Here is a 22,348-nt window from a genome sequence, read left to right as displayed (position 1 = left end):
GATTTTAGGTTCTGATTGATCTGATCGTGCCAAGTCTTTTTCGGTCGTCCTCGTTCTATTTTCGCTCTCACATTCGCCACATAAATTTTCTTAGTCATTCTCTCGTTATCTATTCGCTCCACATGTCCATACCACCGTAAAGAACTATTCCTTATCTTTTCAATTATTCCTTGTTCAGCCTTACATTCCTTTCTTATATCTTCGTTTTTAATTCTGTCATACAATGATTTTCCACAGATTCGTATGAGGGAGCGCATTTTAACAGCGTTCAATCTACTGTCATCCTTCCTTTATAAAAATTATCTATTTGAAATTATTTAATTTTTATGTAATTTAAATTTATTATTTTCTGTAAATTTCATTAAAAACCAAAATACAAGACTATCAAACAATATGCCTGTAAGAAGAAAATAAAGTCCTTATATTATCTAAATAAATGTGCGAGCGCCTAAATTTATCTGTGTCGGCAATGTGTATTTTTGTCGTATTCCACGGGGCTACATTTCTTGATTGGGGTTGGTAATTTACTGTGTAAACAATTTTATATCTCGGTCTTATATCTTGTGCCGCAATCTTCTAAGAGAGTTTTTTTACGCAAGCCTCAATCTGTTATCTCGAGCACGCATTGTGTGTGGGTTTGGAGCCGAGTTCGGTTAAATAAGATCGTACTATATCGCTTACTCCTTTCAACAACGTCATATATCAAAAATCGTCAATTTTCAGTTGTGCGTGATTTCAGAATTTCCAGAAAATGTACTATATCCCAGCAGAAGCGGCATATTTTTAACTTAATATTTACCCGCTACAGGGCCGAAAGTGTTGTTTTTTGCATTTTGAAGAAAAAGTATTGTTTAATTCTTTTCTTAAATATCCTAAATATTTTATCTCACCCCTTTCAACAACATCATATATCAAAAATCGACAATTTTCAGTTATGCATGTTTTCAAAATTTCCAGAAAATGTACTATCTTCCAGCAAAAGCCGCATATTTTAACTTAATATTTACCCGCTACAGGGCCAAAAGTATTGTTTTTGCATTTTGAAGAAAAGGTATTGTTTAATTCTTTTTTTAAATATCCATTATATTTTTTAAATGGAGAAAAAACATTCAGGTTTTATCTAAAAAAATCTGTTACACAATAAAAAGTTCAAAAAGAGGCTTGATATTTATTTTTAATGCATTTTATTATATTTTTAAACTTTCAAAACGATCTCCTGAAAAATCAAGCTTTTTTATATATGACATTGTTGAAAGGAGTGAGCTTTATGTTTAATATGCATTAGGAGGGTGTAGTATATCGATAGCATGTGGCTTGTCTCAGGTGGTCGAACACAGAGGATAGATAACTCCTAACTACATTCTGAAGATAACTTGAACGTTAATTGTGTACGTTTATTTGTAACGATTGTAGGTTTTCTAAGCCGGTTGTCGGTCGATCTGTTTTGTTTATCAATTTTCCTAGATACAAAATATTTTTTTAAACAGTAGATAAAATGATAAAATGAACCTTAATATTACAATTTCCTCAATTAACTACCTAACTTACTATTGCAGTTCATCAACACACCGTGTCCCAGCAGGTAATACATATTTCTTGAATGTTCTTCGCAGATATCTTGTGGTACATTTTATAAACTTTATAAAATTAAACAACTTTGTTTTAACCACTTTTTATTAAAAGTAAACTTTAACCTACCGGTTTCAACAAGAAACTTGTCATCATCAGAGTTTATTAAATTCTAAAACATTAAAAACATTCAAATACTCATAGTTAATTACATTCCCTTACCAAAAACTTCCACACAATTTTTTCCTTGTGTGGAAGTTTTTGTTTTGGTAAGGGAATGTAATTAACCATGAGTATTTTAATGATTTAAATGTTTTAGAATTTAAAAAACCCTGATGATGACAAGGTTCTTGTCAAAACAGGTAAGATAAAGTGTACCAATAATAAAAAAGTGGTTAAAAAAAATTGTTTAATTTTATAAAATATATATTTCAGTCAAGAGATAATGCATATTTTTTAAAAGAGAAATATTTGCTTTTTATCTAATTTATAAAAATACTTCTATTTCATAACTATGTCTGTGAGTCTAAGCGGCTTATTATTAGAAATAAGTATCAAATTGTGATAGAGTGGGTTCGAACCGAGGAACTCTGACTCAAGATTCCGCGACGACCACAACCCGACACCACATAATAGAATGTCACATCACTCTGTCTTTTGAAACATACTTCATTTCTCACATTTATACATCTCCTTATACAAACCCATCTATTATTCCAATTCCTGACCTAACAACTTTCAAGTATTTAAAATACTCAGTGCTAAGTTCACTTCGAATTTCTCTGCCTCTTTTTCCAAAACAGTTACCTCTTTACCTCGTTATCTCTCATTCCATCATCAGATCATTAAAATAAATTTATTACCGTTTCACATTTCAATCACTCCTTTCAAGAACGTCATAAATCAAAAAACTTAATTTTTCAGGAGAACGTTTTTAAAGTTAAAAAATATAATACGATGTATTAAAAATAAATATCAAGTCACTTATTGAACTTTTTACTGTGTAACAGATCTTTTTAGGTAAAACCTGAAGGTTGTTTCTCTATTTGAAAAATATTTAGTTTATTTAAAAAAAAAATAAACAATACCTTTTCTTCAAACTGCAATAACAATACTGTCTGTTCTGTAGCGGGTAAATATTAGGTTAAAAATATGCCTTTTTTGCTGGGATATAGTACATTTTCTGGGTATCCCGAAAACATGCACAACTGAAAATTGACGATTTTTGATTTATGACGTTCTTGAAAGGAGTGAGCGATATTTGTCTTACCGTTCTTTTCTCACTCATTTGATCCTCATGTCCAAATCTAACCTTTCTTAATTTTATCGATAATGATAATATCGGCCTTTCATTCTTTCTTTATTTCGCCATTCGAACATGTATCATACTTCGTTTTCGTCTGATTAATAGCGTGCCGGCTGCATTCAGCATTTATCCTTCTTTTGCCAACTTTATGCTTCACTTCCATCTATTACCAAAAGAGATTTAACGTTAAGCGGGTATTCACCCATCTAAACTTTAATGCAACAAATCACTCTATAATCCATTTTTTCGTTTTATCGAGGCTCGACAGTAGAGATAAATAGCATGTTATCTACACTACGTAGTTCACTCGTTACATTATTTTTGTAATATACACCCTTATCTCAGTATAAAAAATCTTAAGATAACTCATTATATACTTGTTACTGTTAAAATATCTTCATTTAAAATCAAGTATAAAGTTCTGTAGGTCCCGGGTTCGATTCCCAAATGGGGTAAAATAAATATAAGTAATTTTTTCACTGTTATATTTATTCAATATTACCCTGGACTGGTATCTGAAGCGGAGGGCTGATCACCTTTCCTTCATGCGTAAACGATCAAGATAACACTGCGTTTATATGACGCAGTGCCCTATGCACCATTGGGGTACGGATAAGGGTTTATTATTATTATTATTATAAAGTTCAGCCTTAAAATACTTCACACAGTAAGATAAGGATGAATATGACAAAGATCAGTGATTCCCAAAGTGGTCTTTATCGACCCCCAGGGGTCTACGACAACTTGCGTGGGGTATATGTCAGCGAGAAAAAATTGGAGGTCCATGAAATAGAAATGGGGGTTTTAGTGTTACCTTATGAAGGAAAGGTGATCAGCCCTCTACTTCAGGTACCAGTCCAGGGTAATATTGAATAAATATTAGATTGAAAAAAAAAAATGCGGATATAACTATGAAAAAAATGTGTATGTGAGTGCGTGTGTATAAATAAAAAGTTGGCTTTGCAAAACCCAGTCGAACTTTCCTTATGAAATAATTCATTTTCATTAAACTGTTATCTCCAAATTCCCAAAGTTCTCTGAAGGTATTTATTATTTACGAAGGTAAAAGAAGGTGGCGCCTTTTCGTTTAATTTCTTTGGCTTTACCTTTAATTTCTTCCCGACCGAGTTATGGTTGCAATAAGGCTTTGTTTCAACACTCCCCGCAAAATGTTTATGATTAATGGCTGGTCTCCAAATTAGGGTGGAAAAATAAAGAAGAAAATTACACGGGAAAAATGTACGGAACACTTTGCAGGAAAACTTGATTATGTTAAGGTAGAACATGAGTAATCATATTATATCGGTGAAATTCAAAATTGATTTTGTCAATGTAAACACGACTAGTTTCAAAAACTACAGATTGGTGAAATACAAATAAATGGAAAAAAAATCTTTTTTATTATTAAAATCTAATGGTGTTAAAATTAATGAACTAAAAAAGTATTTATTTATATTTTTATGAGTGATTGATTTTCACCATTATATAAAGTCTCAAAACAACTTAAAACCGAACGTTGTTTTCATCCAAAATACGAGTAAATTGTGTTTTAAGATAAAATGGTTGATATTATATATATATATTTATATATATATATATATATATATATATATATATATATATATATATATATATATATATATATATATATATATATATATATATATATATATATATATATATATATATATATATATATATATATATATATATATATATATATATATATACTAATAGCTATTAGAAGCCTGCATACCTCACCTCGAGATTGGAATTGCTAAATAAATAACAAGAGTTTATTTGGAAAACGTTAATTTACTTCTGATAGAAAACAAAATAAAGCCGATTTGAAATCCCTCAAAGATGTCATAGGACTTAGAACACCTCAAATTGTACAAACGTAAATTGTTTTATCAAATTCTCATTCCTAGTTCTCTAAATTCAAAGGGAGGACTCGGGCGCGAGGAAATAAAAGCGCAAAGCGTTCTTTACAACGAGTTTAAGGGCTAGGAAGCCCTTCAGAATTTAAGACAGATAAATAAAAACAATCGGTTCCTTCCTTCGGCTGCTCGGAAAAGAAAAACTTTTCCCGCGCTTTGTGCAATTTGCCGCTCGAATCGGCATGAATAGGCGGCACGCAAGATGGCGTCTAACCTATTCCGTGCCATTCTCAGTTTGCTACTTGGTTGAGTTTTGTTTATATTGGCGCAGAATTAAGCCTTGTCTGGTCCATCACCATCAATCTTACACAAGCAAGTTAAACACTCTTTTAATTATCTAGTAAGAATAATAATAGCGACATTTGTGGCAGTCATTAAAATTTCAACACAGGGAAGATGTTAAGCCCTGATGATGATCAGACTTCTATATTCCCCTTAAATGATTATAAAAAGATTATTCGTCTCTGTTGAGATACCTATAATAATAAGATCACATATTGAAGGCTGTTCCACCATATGCCCCTAAGCTTCCTTATAAATTGTTCTTGCAAAGCAATTTTTTTTTAAATAAGTTGCGAAATTTATTGAAAATGTGAAACAACGTAAAGTTGTATCCCGATTTTCACTGTGTATTTACATTTAAAAGCTTTCAATATCCCTGTAACTGCCAGTCTAAATAAAAATCCATCACCAAATTTTCTAGAAGTACCCCGGTGCGGTGTAGGCAGTGAAAGGGATTAGTATTTAGTTGAGTTAGTCAGCTAGATCCGATTCCGATCCGACGTTGGCTGGTACACAGACGCCCACAACCCCGACCTGCACAGCAGACAGACACGGAATAGTGCAAAAATATTTACAGAGAATGGTCAGTCATCGCATTCCCACTCAACCATTATTCATCGACACTCTATTACGGATAATAATAATAAGATCAGTGATAAAAAAATACTACACCTTTTACCCCCTTATCAAACATTAAATGTGTATGCGTGTGTGTGTGTGTGTGTCTGTGTGTGTGTGTGTGTGTATGTGTGTGTTTGTGTTTGTTTTTCTGTGTGTATTTATAGATATATTTGTTCTCAATTTGTAACAGTTGGCTACGGCTGTAAACAAATAAATAAATAGTTCACTTGAAACAAATATAATAATGATCGTATGTGCAAACCGCCGGGCGCAAGGAACAAGTCGAGATTATTCAAAGAAATAATTGCGTTATTTAAACATATTTTAAAATATATACAGACAAAAATTGCCTTTTTGGTCATGGATACATACATTATGACTATAGCGATGAATTACGTCTACAGATGTCATCCGCAGGAATTGGAAGAACGCAATACGTCTGTAAACGTAATTTGCAACACGACGGTTTAACACGATATTTGAGAGAAAAACCGATACTCGAAATAATCATTCGACGCAAGAGATCAGTCAAAAAAATCAATCAAAATTCACATCAATTTCAATAAATTTTAAACATCAATGTCTTTTATATGCAAACCATACGTTCTTTCAGTGTCCGCTTACAACATAGAAAGAGAACTTTCTAAATAGCTTAACACGGGCAGGAATCAAACTCCCCAACCAAGTTTCCACCCTTCTTTCTGAACCTAATTCTAGAATTGGGAGCATAATTTCTAAAATGATAAAGCTTAACGCATTTAAACTTTGAAATTTTGTATTGATTGTTATTATTATTTTCTTTTCTTTTTTGTTTGTAAATAAAAATAATACTTTACACTGGCAGAAACATCCTTTCACTGGGTGACTGCCAAATAAATGAATAAAAAAAATAAAAATAAAAAAGGCTTTTAACATTCATCATGGATCTTTCTTGAAGGACATCAAATGGAAGATCAAAAAATTCATGGGTGTTATAAAAAGTCCATGATAGAATGACCTACCTGAGGACGAGGAGAGCTGATCCCAACAGTCTACATAGACGATAAGTTAGGATGGAGCCAGTAAGAAGAAGAAGAATGACATTTATCATATATTAACTAATACATTAACACTCTCCTTATTATTCATCATTCACTTCGAGAAGTATTTTGTTAATTTCAAAGTGGTATTACACAAAGTGAACGATGAATGATAAAGAGAATGTTCTATACCACAGAGTTTACAATGCTTTTAAAATACAAAACGAATATATGTATTAGGTTTATTCGATCACTTATTATACAAAAATTGCAAATCGTTCAAGTAGACTTACTCGTATAGCTGTTAAAGGATTTTTATATGCTTGATTTCTTAAAAAAAAAGGAGTTATTCATAATGCGAAAAGGTTTCAGATTTTTAACAAAGGAATGGAATCCAGAAAATACATTTAAAATGAAAAAGTGTAGATACGAGTATCCACTCCAATTTTTTACTATATTTTTATTTGTTTATTTTAAATACATACCGTCGATTCAGCTTAATTGGGACACGACATTTGGTCCAATTAACTGACTGCCCCAATTAACCTAAGTGAGGGAAAATGAAATAAAGTTTTATTTAAACGCATTTATATGCGAATAAAACAATGCAAAAAAAGGTTAAGCAATTCACATAAACCAAACAACACGCTTACCTTTGAAACAAACGCCATGTTCTTCTTTATCTATGTTGAGATATTAAAATGTAAAAATAACTAAGTAGAGAAACCCAGATTTGTGAACAAGGATTTTGACTCACCCAAAATGCTGTGAATAAAATAACTGGTCAAATTAAAAGACGAATTTGATCACCACCCATTGATAGATCATAAGCCCTGTAAATGTCCAAACTTTATAATAAAATATAAAAATAAGTTCTACATAGGAGACACACAGATATGTGAACAAGGATTTGGACACAACTAAAAATGTTCGCCTCCGTAGTGTAATGGTCAGCACGCTCGGCTACCGTTCTGGAGGTCCCGGGTTCGATTCCCAAGGGGGGTACAATAAATACAAGTGATTTTTTTCACTGTAATATTTATTCAATATTACCCTGGACTGGTACCTGAAGCGGAGGGCTGATCATCTTTCCTTGATGTGTAAACGATCAAGATAACACTGCGTTTATATGATGCAGTGCCCTATGCACCATAGGGGTGCGGATAAGGGTTTTATTATTATTATTATTTAAAATGTTGTGAAAATTGCTTGGTTTTATTTCATGGAATATGACCCAAAAACCATCTGCCCCAAGTAACCAAATAAACACATTTTTATATAACACTCTCCTTGTCATTCATCGTTCACTTAGTGTAATACCACTTAAAATTAGAACGATGAATGATATAGAGACTGTTATATGTTTTGAATAATGAAAGCATTAACTTCGTGGATCATATTGATATATTATCTTGAGAAATAAAAAGACTTTGTTTTTTTATCCTCTCACATTTTTATTAACAACCAACTAGTTTCGGCAACAACCTGTTGCCCTCTTTATGACTGAAGACTTCAGGGTTTGATTTAACCCTGAAGTCTTCAGTCATAAATTAAACCCTGAAGAGGGCAACAGGTTGTTGCCGAAACTAGTGTTGTTAATAAACTAGGGTTGTTAATAAACATGTGAGTGGATAAAAAAAAAAAGGTTTTTTTATTTCTCAAAATAATATAGACTGTTATATTACCAAACCAGATTTTTTTTAAATTGTTTTTTATGTGCAAAATGCATTTTTACATGTCTTTTTAATTTTTTCACAGGCTTGGACTATTAAAAGCGACTGCCACTCAGAGACTGTTCGGCTTCATATGGTGTACAAAGACATTCACAATGTACCAAGAAACCATTTACGGTAAGATTTCTCCAACTTTACCATACACACTTAAGTAATACCGGTAGAGTTTACCACTTAGTACTGTAGGTTTAAGAAATGGTTGAAAGGGTCGTATTAGTATGGTAGCTTAGGTTCGCTTGGTATTCCTCCTTAGGATTTGAGGTTTGGGGATGGGTATAGAGACCGAGGGTCTGCCTCTCAGTAAGGGTGGTTTTCTAAAGGGGCTGGAGTCCCCTGATACCATTACTAACCTTCGTACCACTATCACCCTGGGCATTAGAACTTGGTGTGGATTGTTCACACTAGTTATTATTTACAAAGCACTAACTTTGTGATTTTCTGGGAGACTGGGAAATCATGTAGTCCAATTATATCCAGTCCAGGCCTATCATAGACTGGTTTTAGTGAACACTTTATACACGTATAAAATAACATTCAATCCATGATTGACAACCACTCTATTTAAATATCGGAATATACATTTATTTTTTTATTGAAAACATTTTGCGCATGCTAGTTCTTCAGCTAGCACTTTAAAAAGCGTATGACAAGTGTTAAGCCCTGGAAATGTCCAGACTTGCGTATTCTTCTTCATTTTTGTTGAAATATTAATAAAAAATCATAATATAAATAACTGTTAAGTGGAAACAAACCCGGAATTCTTAAATAAAGATTTGGACTTAAATTAATTTATTTATAATTAAAATGTAACTTGGTTTTAAAATCACTATAAATAGTTTATTGTAACTTAATTATAATGTCTACCGGTTTCGAAGCTAACCGCTTCTTTATCAAGACTGATTAACACAAGTAACAATCAGTCTTGATAAAGAATCGGTTAGCTTCGTAAGCTGTTGACATTAAATTATAATAAAATATTTAGAGTGATTTTAAAATAAAGTTTTAATTTTAATTATATAAAAGATAGTACTTGGAAAACACAATTGTTTAATAAATAGTAGTTATATTTAATAAATAGTGGTTTTACTAAATAAAACTTAAATTCTAACTAACTAACTAACCATCACGCCGCTTCCCCGCAGGGGTAGGTAGAGAGAATCGAACGCCACACCACTCTGTCTTTACAAACATTCTTTGCCTCTTCTACATTCATGCATCTCCTCATACATACCCGATGATTATTACGACTCCTGACCCGGCCGCTTTCAAGTATTTGTCATACCTGATTGTGCCAAGTTTTCCTCGGTCGTTCTCTGCTTCTTTTTCCAACTACATTCGCCCCATAAATTTGTTTAACCGTTCTTTCTTCACTCATACGCTCCACATGTCTAAACCATCTCAATACACTTTTCTTAATTTTATCGATAATGCTTATCTCAGCCTTACATTCTTTCCTTATTTCATCATTCGAACATCTATCGAACATCGTTTTGCCACACATTCGTCTGAGGGATCGCATTTCGACTGCATTCAGTCTGCTTTCATCCTTCTTTTGCCAACTCAATGCTTCGCTTCCATACATAAGGGTTGGAACCAGAACTCCATTGTGTACTGCCAGTTTAGCAGTTCAATATTTAAATATTTATTTTAATAAATATCTGTACAAATAACAACAATAAATATTGATTTGCAAAATTAATTCTTTTTTTGTTAGTCTTTTTAATAAATCATTTTTAGAAGAACGTAATAACACAATATGAGGGTGAGATCCTTGATCCGCATAAAAGAATTTTTCATCCCTTATTAGACCCTTCAGTCCGTCGGAGGAAGAACGCGTTTAATGAAATACTAGTTTGACACCTTCTGAGGCTTCAATTTACACCCCTATAACTGTCATGTTTCTTTAAGCTATATCCAAAATTTAAAATCATTTCTCAAGTGAAAGTAGGAACGTCAATTTTAAGATTTTTTGAGAGTTGAAAACATATTTCATGAAAAAACGGAGGTATAAGCGGTATTTGATACGGTTTTAAAAACTTTGTCTGAAATTTAATATTCTGAACTCGAAATATCATAATTTTTAACTAGCTGTACTCCGCCATGTGTTTCTGTGTTTCAGTAAGGTCTAATGGAAAAAAAATTGAATGCACACATTTCTTTTTAACAATATATGTAAAGTAATGAAAATGTTAAAAAAAAAAACATTATTGTTCACCCACATTAAAATACAAAAGGTAGCAAAAATACACTAATAAAATAAAAGAATATAATACAAAAAAAATAATGGTATATATTCAAAATGTTATTCTATGTAAAACAATAAAAAAATTAGACTATCGCTAGTAAAATAAAACTAATCTTTTTAAAATTCCACACACTGTACAAACACCAATGTCCATTAATATAACAACTTTAATTATTTTTATGTATTTGAAATTTGTTTTTAACATGAGAAAAACTGTGACAAAATTACAGTGCGTGATGAAACTCCTTTTTCGTACTACTGTATTATGAACTATACGTTGCCTTAAATTACTTCCTGGAAAAATGAATGAATTCCATATAATGTAAATTTTATAATATTGAAAATTAAAATGTTTTATTTATCTTTATTCAGAGTTTTCACTTCAATTTGGGCGTTTTACAAACCAAATTGGACTCCTGAAAAATCAATTTGGCCGTATTTTGTAATAAAAATAAACAATAAAAATATGTTTACAGTAGTACTCGTGATTCAAAGTAGCTAGTATTGAAAATCTTTTCTGAAAACTTCGTTATGCGCAGAGACTATGACAGCGCGCCGCGCAGGCTTGCCAACTTAATGACCAACGCACTTCTTAAAAGTAAAACACTGGCTGTATTTGTAGTACTTATATGAATATATATTATACAATTCTAACTTTCTCACAGAATACAATATAACGTGTATTTTTTTTATGTAAAACGTCCAATTTGATATGAAAAATCTGTATCATGAGCTTGATATAAAATACAAAAATATGCATTATACTATTGTATTTTATATGTTTTTACGATAACCTATAACGTATCTACGCAAAAAAACTCTTGCAATAAAACTTTCCGCCTATAATTTTATATGTCCAGTCCCATTTCACGTTTTACACGGTTGTAGGATTCAATGTATTACATTATAAACTAGAATATTTATTCGTATACTACCTGCATACATACAAGTTGTTCAAAATCAAAAGCAACTATCTTCATTTAGCAAACATGGGGTAATTCGTATAAATATGTATTTTTAGTATTATTAATAATATTAATCATTATAGAAGGCTAAAAGAAATAGCACAAAATTGTATTAATGACAAGCCGAAAAGATCACATATGGTTCGAAACTAAAGTGTAGAAAAACAAAATACTTCTGATTTAATTTTGCATTGTTTTACTGTCGAATGATGTGTATACATATTTCAATGCAAAATAAGTATTTTATGACTATCAGCAGAAAAAATACACAATAATATAAAAACATCATACTTTCTTTCAGTTTTAGAGAAAAACTAAGGATGGCCATAACTATGTAACACATCTTTGTATGTATGTTATTCGTAATATTTAATATAAGTTTCATAAAAATTAAATAAAAACATGACTATTTTATATGAGATGCGTAATCACCTACAGTAATTTGTTTTTTTTTTCTTTATAATTTATATTTCTATTCGTGTAACACTCACCAATTCTACCCATTATTGACAACCACACTACTCAAATTCTTGGAAGTTCTTTATATATGAACCAAATTAGAAACCTTTTTCTAGAATCACTAGAACTTCACTAGAGACATCTATTGGTGAGATGTAAAGAAGCTTTTTACGAAGCAGAAACTCTTATATTAGTATGTGAGGTCCGAATCCTGGATTATAATCACACACATGAGAAACGCCAGAAAATACCATTTTCATTTTTATTATTTAAGCTTATAATTTGACCAGATAATTTATTTACAGCATTTTGAGTGTGTCCAAATACTTGTTCACAAAATCTGGATTATCTCCAATTACAGGAGTCATTTTCATATTATTTTTGACATCTCATCAAAGATGAAGAAGAATATGGAAGTCTGGGCATTTATGGGGCTGACGACCGTCATAGGCTGGTTTAAGTGATCACTTTACATACGTGTAACATTCACCAATTCTACCCATTATTGAATTATCATAGAATTTGAAAAGTGTGGTTGTCAATAATGGGTAGAATTGGTGAATGTTACACGTATGTAAAGTGATCACTTAAACCAGTCTATATTTCTATTATTATTATTATATTTCTATATATTTCTTCGCTTGCTTTTGTTTTTATTGTGTTTTTTTTAGAAAATCCAAAAGTCGAAAATCGCAATTTAGCAGATAGCTATTTTTGAATTTATAGACCTCACATGTGCATTGTATAACATTTGCCCGTTTCCCAGGAAGCCTGCTCCTGTACTCCAGTCCTCTGCCTCCGACCTTGCTCGATCGATTAATCGCTCTATTGGGATACAACTACCAACAGATGTACATTTTCTATATCATTCATCTAAACTACATTTCATAAATTCTATAATTCTATATCGACGGCTATGTTGAGTGGTTGGGTAGACGCTCGACCGAGAAACTGGTGTCGTTGGTTCGATTTATCCCGATATCAAAATTAAAAAAAGGAATATTAAATTTAAAATTAGTATGGATATTGTGATGTATTATTTGTGCTTACATTATTTTGCTCTTCCATTATTTTGCACCTTTAGACAAGCCTTTAAAAGTTTCGTCAATAATTTTAACATATGGAAAAAATGGTTTTTAATTAAAAAAATTATTATTACCTACACACATCTACTACCATTTTTGAGGCATATATTCTAAATATGCTTAAAATTCTTGTGCAAAATAGGCAAGAAGAATTTTTCTAATTAATATATTTTTTTAAAACAAATATAAAGAGGCGTTAAAATTACCTATTTTCATAAAAAAGTATTGTCGTTAAATTATAATGAAGGTTTATGTGATTAAATTTCTACCTATTCACATTGAAAAGTACCTATTTTATTTTTTAAAGTTTTTATAAATACTTATATTCCAAGACGTGCCTTTTTACTCATAGAACAAATTGTGTTTATTTAAAAAAAATAATGTTCCAATAAGTACCTACTTATACTTTGAGAAAATTGTTCTTAATTCAAAGTAATTTATCAATAAGTACCTTTTTAAACACGAAAAATTATGTTTTTAATTCATCATTTAGTAAAAGTTATGATAAGTGCCTATTTACGCGTATTTTTATTTTATTTACAATCATGGTTCTTATAATCCAACAAATGCATAATGCTCCGTCCGCATACAAAACAGTTTCCTACACATCCTTGTGCAATCAGTAGAATAAGCTTCGCTTCGTTACTGAATACTAATTGCCTTCATTAAGAAAATAACTGATTAAATAATCAAATGAAATCTGCTAGAAGAAGCGCTGACAAATTTATTAAGGAACATAATTATTCAGGTGTTTAATTTCTCAAAATATGGATGGTGAAATAAAAATAAAGGATATATCGCTCACTCCTTTCAACAACGTCATAAATCAAAAATCGTCAATTTTCAGTTGTGCATGTTTTCGGATGCCCAGATAATGTACTACATCCCAGTAAAAGAGGTACATTTTTAACTTAATATTTACCCGCTACAGGGCAGAAAATGTTATTTTTGCATTTTGAAGAAAATGTATTGTTTAATTATTTTTTAAAATATACTTAATATTTTTCAAATCGAGAAAAAACCTTCAGGTTTTACCTAAAAAGATCTGTTGCACCATAAAAAGTTCAATAAGTGGCTCGATATTTATTTTTAATACATTGTTTTATATTTTTAAACTTTAAAAACGATCTCATGAAAAATCAAGTTTTTTGATTTATGACGTTCTTGAAAGGAGTGAGCGATATGATATATGCTTCAGCATGGAGTTGGAAAAAAGGATGAAAGTATACAAAATGAAGTCCAAGTGCGTTTTCTCAGACAAATGTGCGGCATAACGATGTTCGACAGGTGTTCGATGGTGATTAGCATTATCAATAACATCTAGAAAGGTGAGAAGGTGAAAGGTTGAGATGGTTTGGGCATGTGAATCGAATGAGTAAAGAAGGGACACCTATACAAATATATGGGACAAATGTGGTTGGTAATAGAAGCAGAAGAAGACCGAGAAAATCTAAGCATGATTAGTATTGCAAATACTTAAAAATGGTTAGGTCAGTATTGGCGGGTATGTAAGAGATGTATGAATGTGTAAGAGGTAAAGATTATTTGTAAAGATGGATTCCCCTGCGAGGAAGCGGCGTGATGGTTAATTACTTAGTTAATTTTTGTTTTCTTGATAAATAAATGTACCATTACTACACCATCAGATGTGAATCCAGTAGAGTTACCATGATCCAAATTATTTTTACTCATAAAATAAAACAACAAATGTAGCGAGTTTAATTAAGTATTCGAACAAAGAACAATGGTTCAAATATGCTCAAGATAAAGTTGTGAGTATAATATATGTTATCTCGGTATTTACATTAATGTAGAACAACATATTTTTTTAAATGTAAATATAGTATCAAAATAATAAGTTCGTATTTCAAACATGTGTTGAGAGTTAAATTCAGTGTTCAAACAAAGAACAATAGTTCAAACATGTTCAAGATATAGTTCTGAATATTATTTTCGTAATATTGACCTCTCTCTCTCACTCCCGAAAAATATAATTAAAATAAATCTAAATATAGTATCAAAATAATTTGGTCGTATTTCAAACATGTTTTGAGAGTTAAATTAAGTATTCGAACGGAGAATAATGGTTCAAACATGCTCAAAATAGAGTTCTGAATATTATTTTCGTAATATCGACATCTCACTCTCACTCCCGAAAGATATATTTAAAATAAATCTAAATATAGTATCAAAATAATCGGGTCGTATTTCACATAAATACGTAATACAAAAATATGCAAGTTCTTATCCCTTTTGCTATAAATTCCAGTAAACTAGGACCATAAAAGGAGCGACCTTATATATTACTTTACCGTAAAAAAGGGTGAATCCAATTTTTTTGAGGAAGCGACATGTATGAAAAATTCAGTTATTTCATAAAAAACATGCATTTTATATCTCAAAATAAATGAAAAAGAATATGGAAGTCTGTGCGTTAATAGACCTTTATTTATTTATTATGAGGTCAAGGGGTCTTGCATCCCTTGTGTCACTGCGACTATATTAGGTATATTGAAGGAATGCGTATTTGATTACGCATTTTTATCGATTGTTGCGCGGTATGATCGATAATCCTGAAATTATCCAGAGCATTGGTCTGTATGTTCCCGATAGTTACCTAAGACAGCGTCGGCATAGATTGTTTCAGATTCCTATACACAGGACCAACCTGCCGATGGTTATGCCTGTAGGAAGAGCTACCGCTATGTTGAACAATATCACATTGGATATTGATCTGTTCCATGTGTCCGAAGGAGTTTTCCGAAGCGAGATTCTTCTACACATTTAACAAGAGTCTTCTTGTGTAATTTTTAATTTGTTTTTTTTTTTAATATATACGCCTTAAATGTTTGTTTGTAATGTATATATTAATTATTGAATAAATTGAATTGAATTGAATTGAATTGAATTGAATTGTGACCTTCCTCTGTGTCATAATTCACTTTCAAGACCTACGTGAGTCATGTAGCTCATTACCTGCCTTGGTGGTAGGAGCTTCAACTTTTCCGAGCATAGTGTGGACCTCCAAGGATGTGACTTCGGTTGCGAGCGAGTGCGTCACATTTATAGAGAATGTGGATGGGTGTTTCGTTATCCTCCATACAAAATCTACAGGGGAATCATATAGTCCAATTATATCCAGTCCAGGCCTGTCATAGACTGGTTTGAGTGATCATTTTATACACGTATAAAATAACATTCAATCCATGATTGACAACCACTCTATTTAAATATCGGAATAAATATTTATTTATCGATTGAAAACATTTTGCGCATGCTAGTTCTTCAGCCATCACTTAAACACGACAAGTCTTAAGGTCTGGAAATGTCCAGACTTGCGTTTTCTTCTTCATCTATGTTGAGATATCAATAAAAAATATTAAAATAAATAACCCGTAAGTGGAAACAAACCCGGAATTTGTGAATAAAAATTTGAACACATCAAATATCGTTTATTTCTTATCTTTAAATTTATTATAAAATGTATATTAACATATTATTTTTTTCATTAATCTATATCTGAATCACTTTATACACGTGTAACATTCACCATTCTACACAAGATTGACAACAACAGTATTCAAATTTTGGAAGTTATATTTCCGCTTAAATTTTAAACATCTTACGCATGATACTACTTAAGCTTTCACTTATGACAAATCCTAATTCCTTTAAATGCCCAGATTATTATATTCTTCTTCATCTTTGTTGAGTATCAATAATTAATATTGATATAAATATCTCCTAATTGAAGACAACCCCAGAATTTATGAACAAGGATTTGGACATCGTGTAAAACCTTATGATTGCTTTTCTTGAAAATTAACAATATTGTAATTGGTACCTTGACCCTCTTGCCTTGACGATAAGCCTCTCTGACAAGGGTTTAAATCAAGATTAATTAATTTAAAGGGGTTTGTCCGTTATATATATAAAATAATAGAGATCATTGAAATAATTTATCATTCTCCGAACTGTTACCCGCACCCATCCGTGCATAGGGTACTGCATCATATAAACGCAGTTTTATCTTGATCATTACTGAGCGAGTGTTTTTGCCCAGAATTTTCACTAATGAATTATATGAAATTATAGTAACTTAACATAAAGAGTAAATCTCTCACGAGTAGGCATAGGCTATGAAACTTAAAAAATTGAAGCCCGAGTAGGGTCATGAAAAGTGGTGTTGCATAAACCGTAGCTAGATTTCAGAGTCACTTGTACATCATAAAAACATGTACATGATAAAAGATCATAACTGACATTAAAAAAAAGGAATTACCCGCAAAGCGTCTATTTGAGATGCTTGTTTGCTGGTAGGATAGTAAGGACAGGGAAGGTAAATGTGAAAAATACATAAAAAACACCCAGACCAATTGAAAATAAATCTTTCTTGAATTCATTTTGCAATTGTCGGGAATCGAACCCGCGACGCCAGTTTCGCAGTCAAGCGTCTACCCAACTATGCCACAGCATATGTCACATGAAGGCAAAATTATCACTCAAAGGACCAGTCCAAGGTAATATTAAATAATTATTAGAGTGGAAGTTCACTAATATTCATTTTTATTCCCCACTGGGAATCAAACCCGAGACTTCCAGCACGCTAACCATTAAACCATGGAGGCAGATTTTATAAATAAAGTTTTATGCATCACATTCATACGTTAGGATAATATACCAGGACTCCGTTGTTACTGTCAATTTGGTTTTCGAAGAATATCCTCAAATAATTATTTCTTAAGACCCAATACGCGATGAACATTAAACCTTGGTAACATTTGACGTAGTTGAATTTTTGCTTAAAACACAGTTTTTATTGTGAATAAATTCAATTTTCTTCGAAATATAAATATGGTTTTTTAAGATTTTTTTAAAGATATGGAGTTTAAAAAATTATAAAAATACTTTGTCAGTATATGTTCTTAAAAAAGTCAAATTCCAATATGTATTCTACAAAAATTAACCCCGGAAAGACATTTGGCCCCTAGCGCTTCCGATCGCGTTCTTATTCGAACCCTTCAATATCTCAGCCTTAGGGAATGAGAGATATATTTTATATATAAAAAGCATTGTTAACTTTGTGGTATGGTAATATACTACCTCTCCTTATCATTCATCGTTCGCTTTGTGTAATACCACCTTTGATAAACATGAATTCGTGACAACCGGTTTCATAATAATCATTCCATCATCAGATCATTAAAATAAAATTATTACGGTTTGACATTTCGCTCACTCCTTTCAACAAGGTCATAAATCAAAAAACTTGATTATTCAGGAGATCGTTTTTAAAGATTAAAAATATAATACAATGTAGTAAAAATATATGTTAATCCACTAATTGAACTTTTTACTTTGCTTTTAACAGATCTTTTTGGTTAAACCTGAAGGTTTTTTCTACATTTGAAAATATTTGATATATTTAAAAAATAATTAAACAAAACATTATCCTTAAAATGCAAAAACAACACTTTCTGCCCTGTAGCGGGTAAATATTAAGTTGAAAATATGCCTTATTTGCTGGGATATAGTACATTCTCTGGGAATTCCGAAAACATGCACAACTCAAAATTGACGATTTTTTTTTAATTTACGACGTTCTTGAAAGGTTTTTATAAAATTTTTGTATAAAAATAAAATTTTAAAAGAGAGATCCTTAGCTTATTGAATTCTTACTCATTTTGCTTAGCCACGACTTCTGACCTCCATTTTCACTGTTATTATATCCTAAAAAAAATGGTATCGGTCGTGTCTTATAAAAGTCCTTAGAAATTAACTCCAACAGTACCATTTTGTACGCTAACTTTGAGTTCTAGGAGAGGGTTGGAATTGTAATTGTATAATTAACGGATACGTTTCTGAATAGCCCCATTCATTGTCATTTGGCCAGATTGTAGATATGATGATGTTCCGAGCCTACGTCACAGTTTCCGTATTCAGTGAGGAAGTGACCCGTATAGCACTTCAAATGAGAACAGCAGGTAGAACAGGAAACATTGCGTTCCTGAAAATCCTGTCTCATTATATCAAGCGATTTTTAATCTCTGCGCTGAAAAAACTGAAATGTTACATTAAAAAATATTGTAAATCATTGTCAAATACTTTTTAGTCTGGAAAACAGATATATTGTGCAAAAAAATATCTCCGTTTAAAATTGTGGTATAAATGAATCAAATAATAAATGTTACAAGTAATCAGCCTAATCTTTCATTTTAATTTGATAATATTTTCGTTTAATTTAATAAATAAAATTAGCTAAGCTTATAATTGTATGTAGCCTTTATTCTTTCCTGAGGTGTAATCGAAAATGGTCAAAAATACCACGTTCATATTGAAAGTTGTGAACAAATGTTTCCTGAAAACATTTTTATTTCCAATAATTTTTCTATGGGAATATTGTTTTTTTTTTTATTATTTGAGTATTTTATATGCGACTTTAAATATAAAAGGTTTATTTTATTATTGTTACATGTTACTTGGCGGTTGCCACTTTTTCTTTAAAATATATTGCGACAAGTGTTTCGATGCATTCCGCATCATTTTCACTATGTTTGTGACATCGTACGGTATTTGTGAAAATGATGCGAAATTCATTGAAACACGTGTCACAATATGTTTTAAGAAATAGTAGTATTTACAAAGTAAAACTTAAATAAAAAAAAAATGGATAGACACGAATATTAACACAATGTGACTGTCGAATTAATTCATTAAAAATATGAAATACAACACAATTTAACGTCCATTGTACAAACATTGTTCTAAACGTGATGTTTGCATGAATATGCATTTGAAAATGTCTCAATTTTTTGTTAATGAACTATATGTTTACATCATTAAGTCTTTTGCAAACGGAAATGTACCAGACAAAATATCAGAAAAGAGATAACAGTTTTTCTATTATTTGTTAAAAGTATTACATTCCTTCATTTTTTCACATAATGGTATAATATTATTAAGTAGGAATTTGGTGATCAATCAAATAAAAAGCTTTCCACGTGTGATCCAGGGAGTAAGTCTTATCACAGACCTACCAAAGAATCGTCCTTTCTTTAAGTCCTTTCCTAAGTCTGTGTGATTCTGTCTCACAGGCAGCACTCCGGTATTCCGGTAGCTAAGCATAAAGAAAATGGGTAAGGGCGGTTTATAATGGGGATTAAGTTCCCGTTAGGCCTTATCTCTATTTTATTTCTAGCCTCGTACAAAAGGAAGGATGAAATGATATCGAAGGACTCAATTTCGCCTTTGTTGAGTGTAATTTCATTTGAGAGGGATGTTCTCGATTTCTGCAATTCGATATAATCGTGGGGTGATTAAAACTCGCATAACTTACTTTATTTATTGATTGTACATATATACGTACATACCAAATTTAATTCACCTAGAGTGCTGGACCTAAAATCTAATAAACAGAAGCCATTACCAATAATTTTATCAAAAATGCTTATCTCAGCTTTGCATTATTCCTTATATCACCATTTTAACATGTTTAATACAACGATTTGCCGGATATTAGTCGTAGAGAAGGCATTTTGACTGCGTTCAGTCTACTTTCAAGAAAGGTGTGCTGAGATGTAAGAAATGTGAATCAAATGAGTGAAGAAAGAATAGTAAATAAATTTATGAGACGAATGTGCTTGGCAATAGACACTGAGGAAGACCGAGGAAAACTTTGCATTATCAAGTAAAAGGAGTAACGTATTAGATTTCCTTGTATGTATTTCTGTGCTTTGGGTCTTGTGTTACTATGTACGTTTCCATAAAGTGTGCTAATGGTGATTGGTGTGTTTTCGTTTACTTTATTGTAATATAACGTGAATACTTCTCAAAAGCATATGTAAGGTTTTTTTAGCGTACAATTGTTTAACTATCATAAGCTGTATAATTTATTCATTTTTTATTTATGTTTTACTTAGTAAATACCATTATTTCTTAAAATCTACTGCGACACGTTTTTCGTATTTACTGAGTAAAACATTAATAAAAAATGCATAGATTTTTACCACAAAGTGACTGCCGAATCAATTAATGAAATGTACAATTTATTTTTAAATTTTCTATATGGGAGTCCGTCTCGGAACTTTAATTATTATTTTATTATATTTATTTTTTGATACCAAACAATAATCCTACACTGTAGAATAAACTGACATGAAAAGTTACAATTTGGTGATCAATCTTTTTTTTGTTCTTTTATTTTTAAAATGTAACATATTGTTTTAAAGATCTAAGATCATTTAATTAAGAATGTTTATAATTTTTTTTTACTATTTGTATTTTTTTTTCAATTTGTAAATAAAAATTAGAAAGAGTAATTTTTAATCTTAAAATTACCAAGAAAATATTTTTTTAAATTTCCACCCTGGTTTATATGCATCGCATTGATACTCAGCTAGCATTATTACTCAATGAATCGAAATGACAAAAATCCTCAAATGCTGGTGACGGCAAATAAGGGTTTACGTTTTACAGAAATCAATTTCTGCTCTGGTATCCCCGAACTAGCGGTATTATTCGTAATATGTAAGGACACGTATTATGTAAATCCTGGAATATACCGTCAGGGGCGGATTGAGTATTTGCATACGCAAACTGCCGTGGCGGGATTTCTTGTGCATACGGTTTATTGGAATTTACCCGAACCCGAAATTTCCGAATTGTAAAATCCTGATTCCTATGAATAAATGATTTGAATGCACTCTTGTGTAAAGATCGCCATTTCGCCCATTATTGCATAAAATGTGATCGCTTTAGCCAGTAGTCGGCAAACTTTTTAGCCAGTACGGCAAACTTTTTAACCAATAGTCGGCAAACTTATCCAGTGGTCGGCAAACTTATGTGCCAGTAGTCGGCAAACTTATCCAGTGGTCGGCAAACTTATTAGCTAAAGAGTCGAATATGTACATTACATGGATTGAAATTTTTCTTGAGAGCCAAATCTGTGTTTCTAGTACACATTTTTTTATACTTAATTTTGGACCGTTATTAAGTTACTCGTACACTCAATAAAACATAATTTCTCACGTAAAAAGGACTTACCTTATTAATAAAAAATCTTTTGAAAGTCGCTTGTGGCTCCCGAGCCACACTTTGCCTACCTATGACCTAAGCTAACCATATG

The 22,348-nt window shown here is 31.3% G+C and overlaps 1 protein-coding gene across 1 annotated transcript in view; it reads left to right on the top strand.

Annotated features, from left to right (window-relative positions):
- The window catches only part of LOC148313882 (uncharacterized), a 106,378-nt gene extending 85,849 nt beyond the window's left edge, over positions 1 to 20,529 (top strand). Inside the window, exons 6-7 of the mRNA XM_088277750.1 lie at positions 19,094 to 19,208; positions 20,423 to 20,529. Of these exons, the coding sequence (XP_088133876.1) occupies positions 19,094 to 19,208; positions 20,423 to 20,529 (222 nt within the window). The remainder of the gene's footprint in view (positions 1 to 19,093; positions 19,209 to 20,422) is intronic.
- Positions 20,530 to 22,348: the final 1,819 nt, after the last annotated feature.

Source organism: Brachycentrus maculatus, unplaced genomic scaffold (assembly GCF_059751285.1).
Source record: "Brachycentrus maculatus isolate JH-2025_06_01 unplaced genomic scaffold, ASM5975128v1 h1tg000004l, whole genome shotgun sequence".
Taxonomy (NCBI): Eukaryota; Metazoa; Arthropoda; class Insecta; order Trichoptera; family Brachycentridae; genus Brachycentrus; species Brachycentrus maculatus.
The sequence above is the reverse complement of the archived record's forward strand: the minus strand, read 5'-3'. Positions and strand labels throughout refer to the sequence as shown.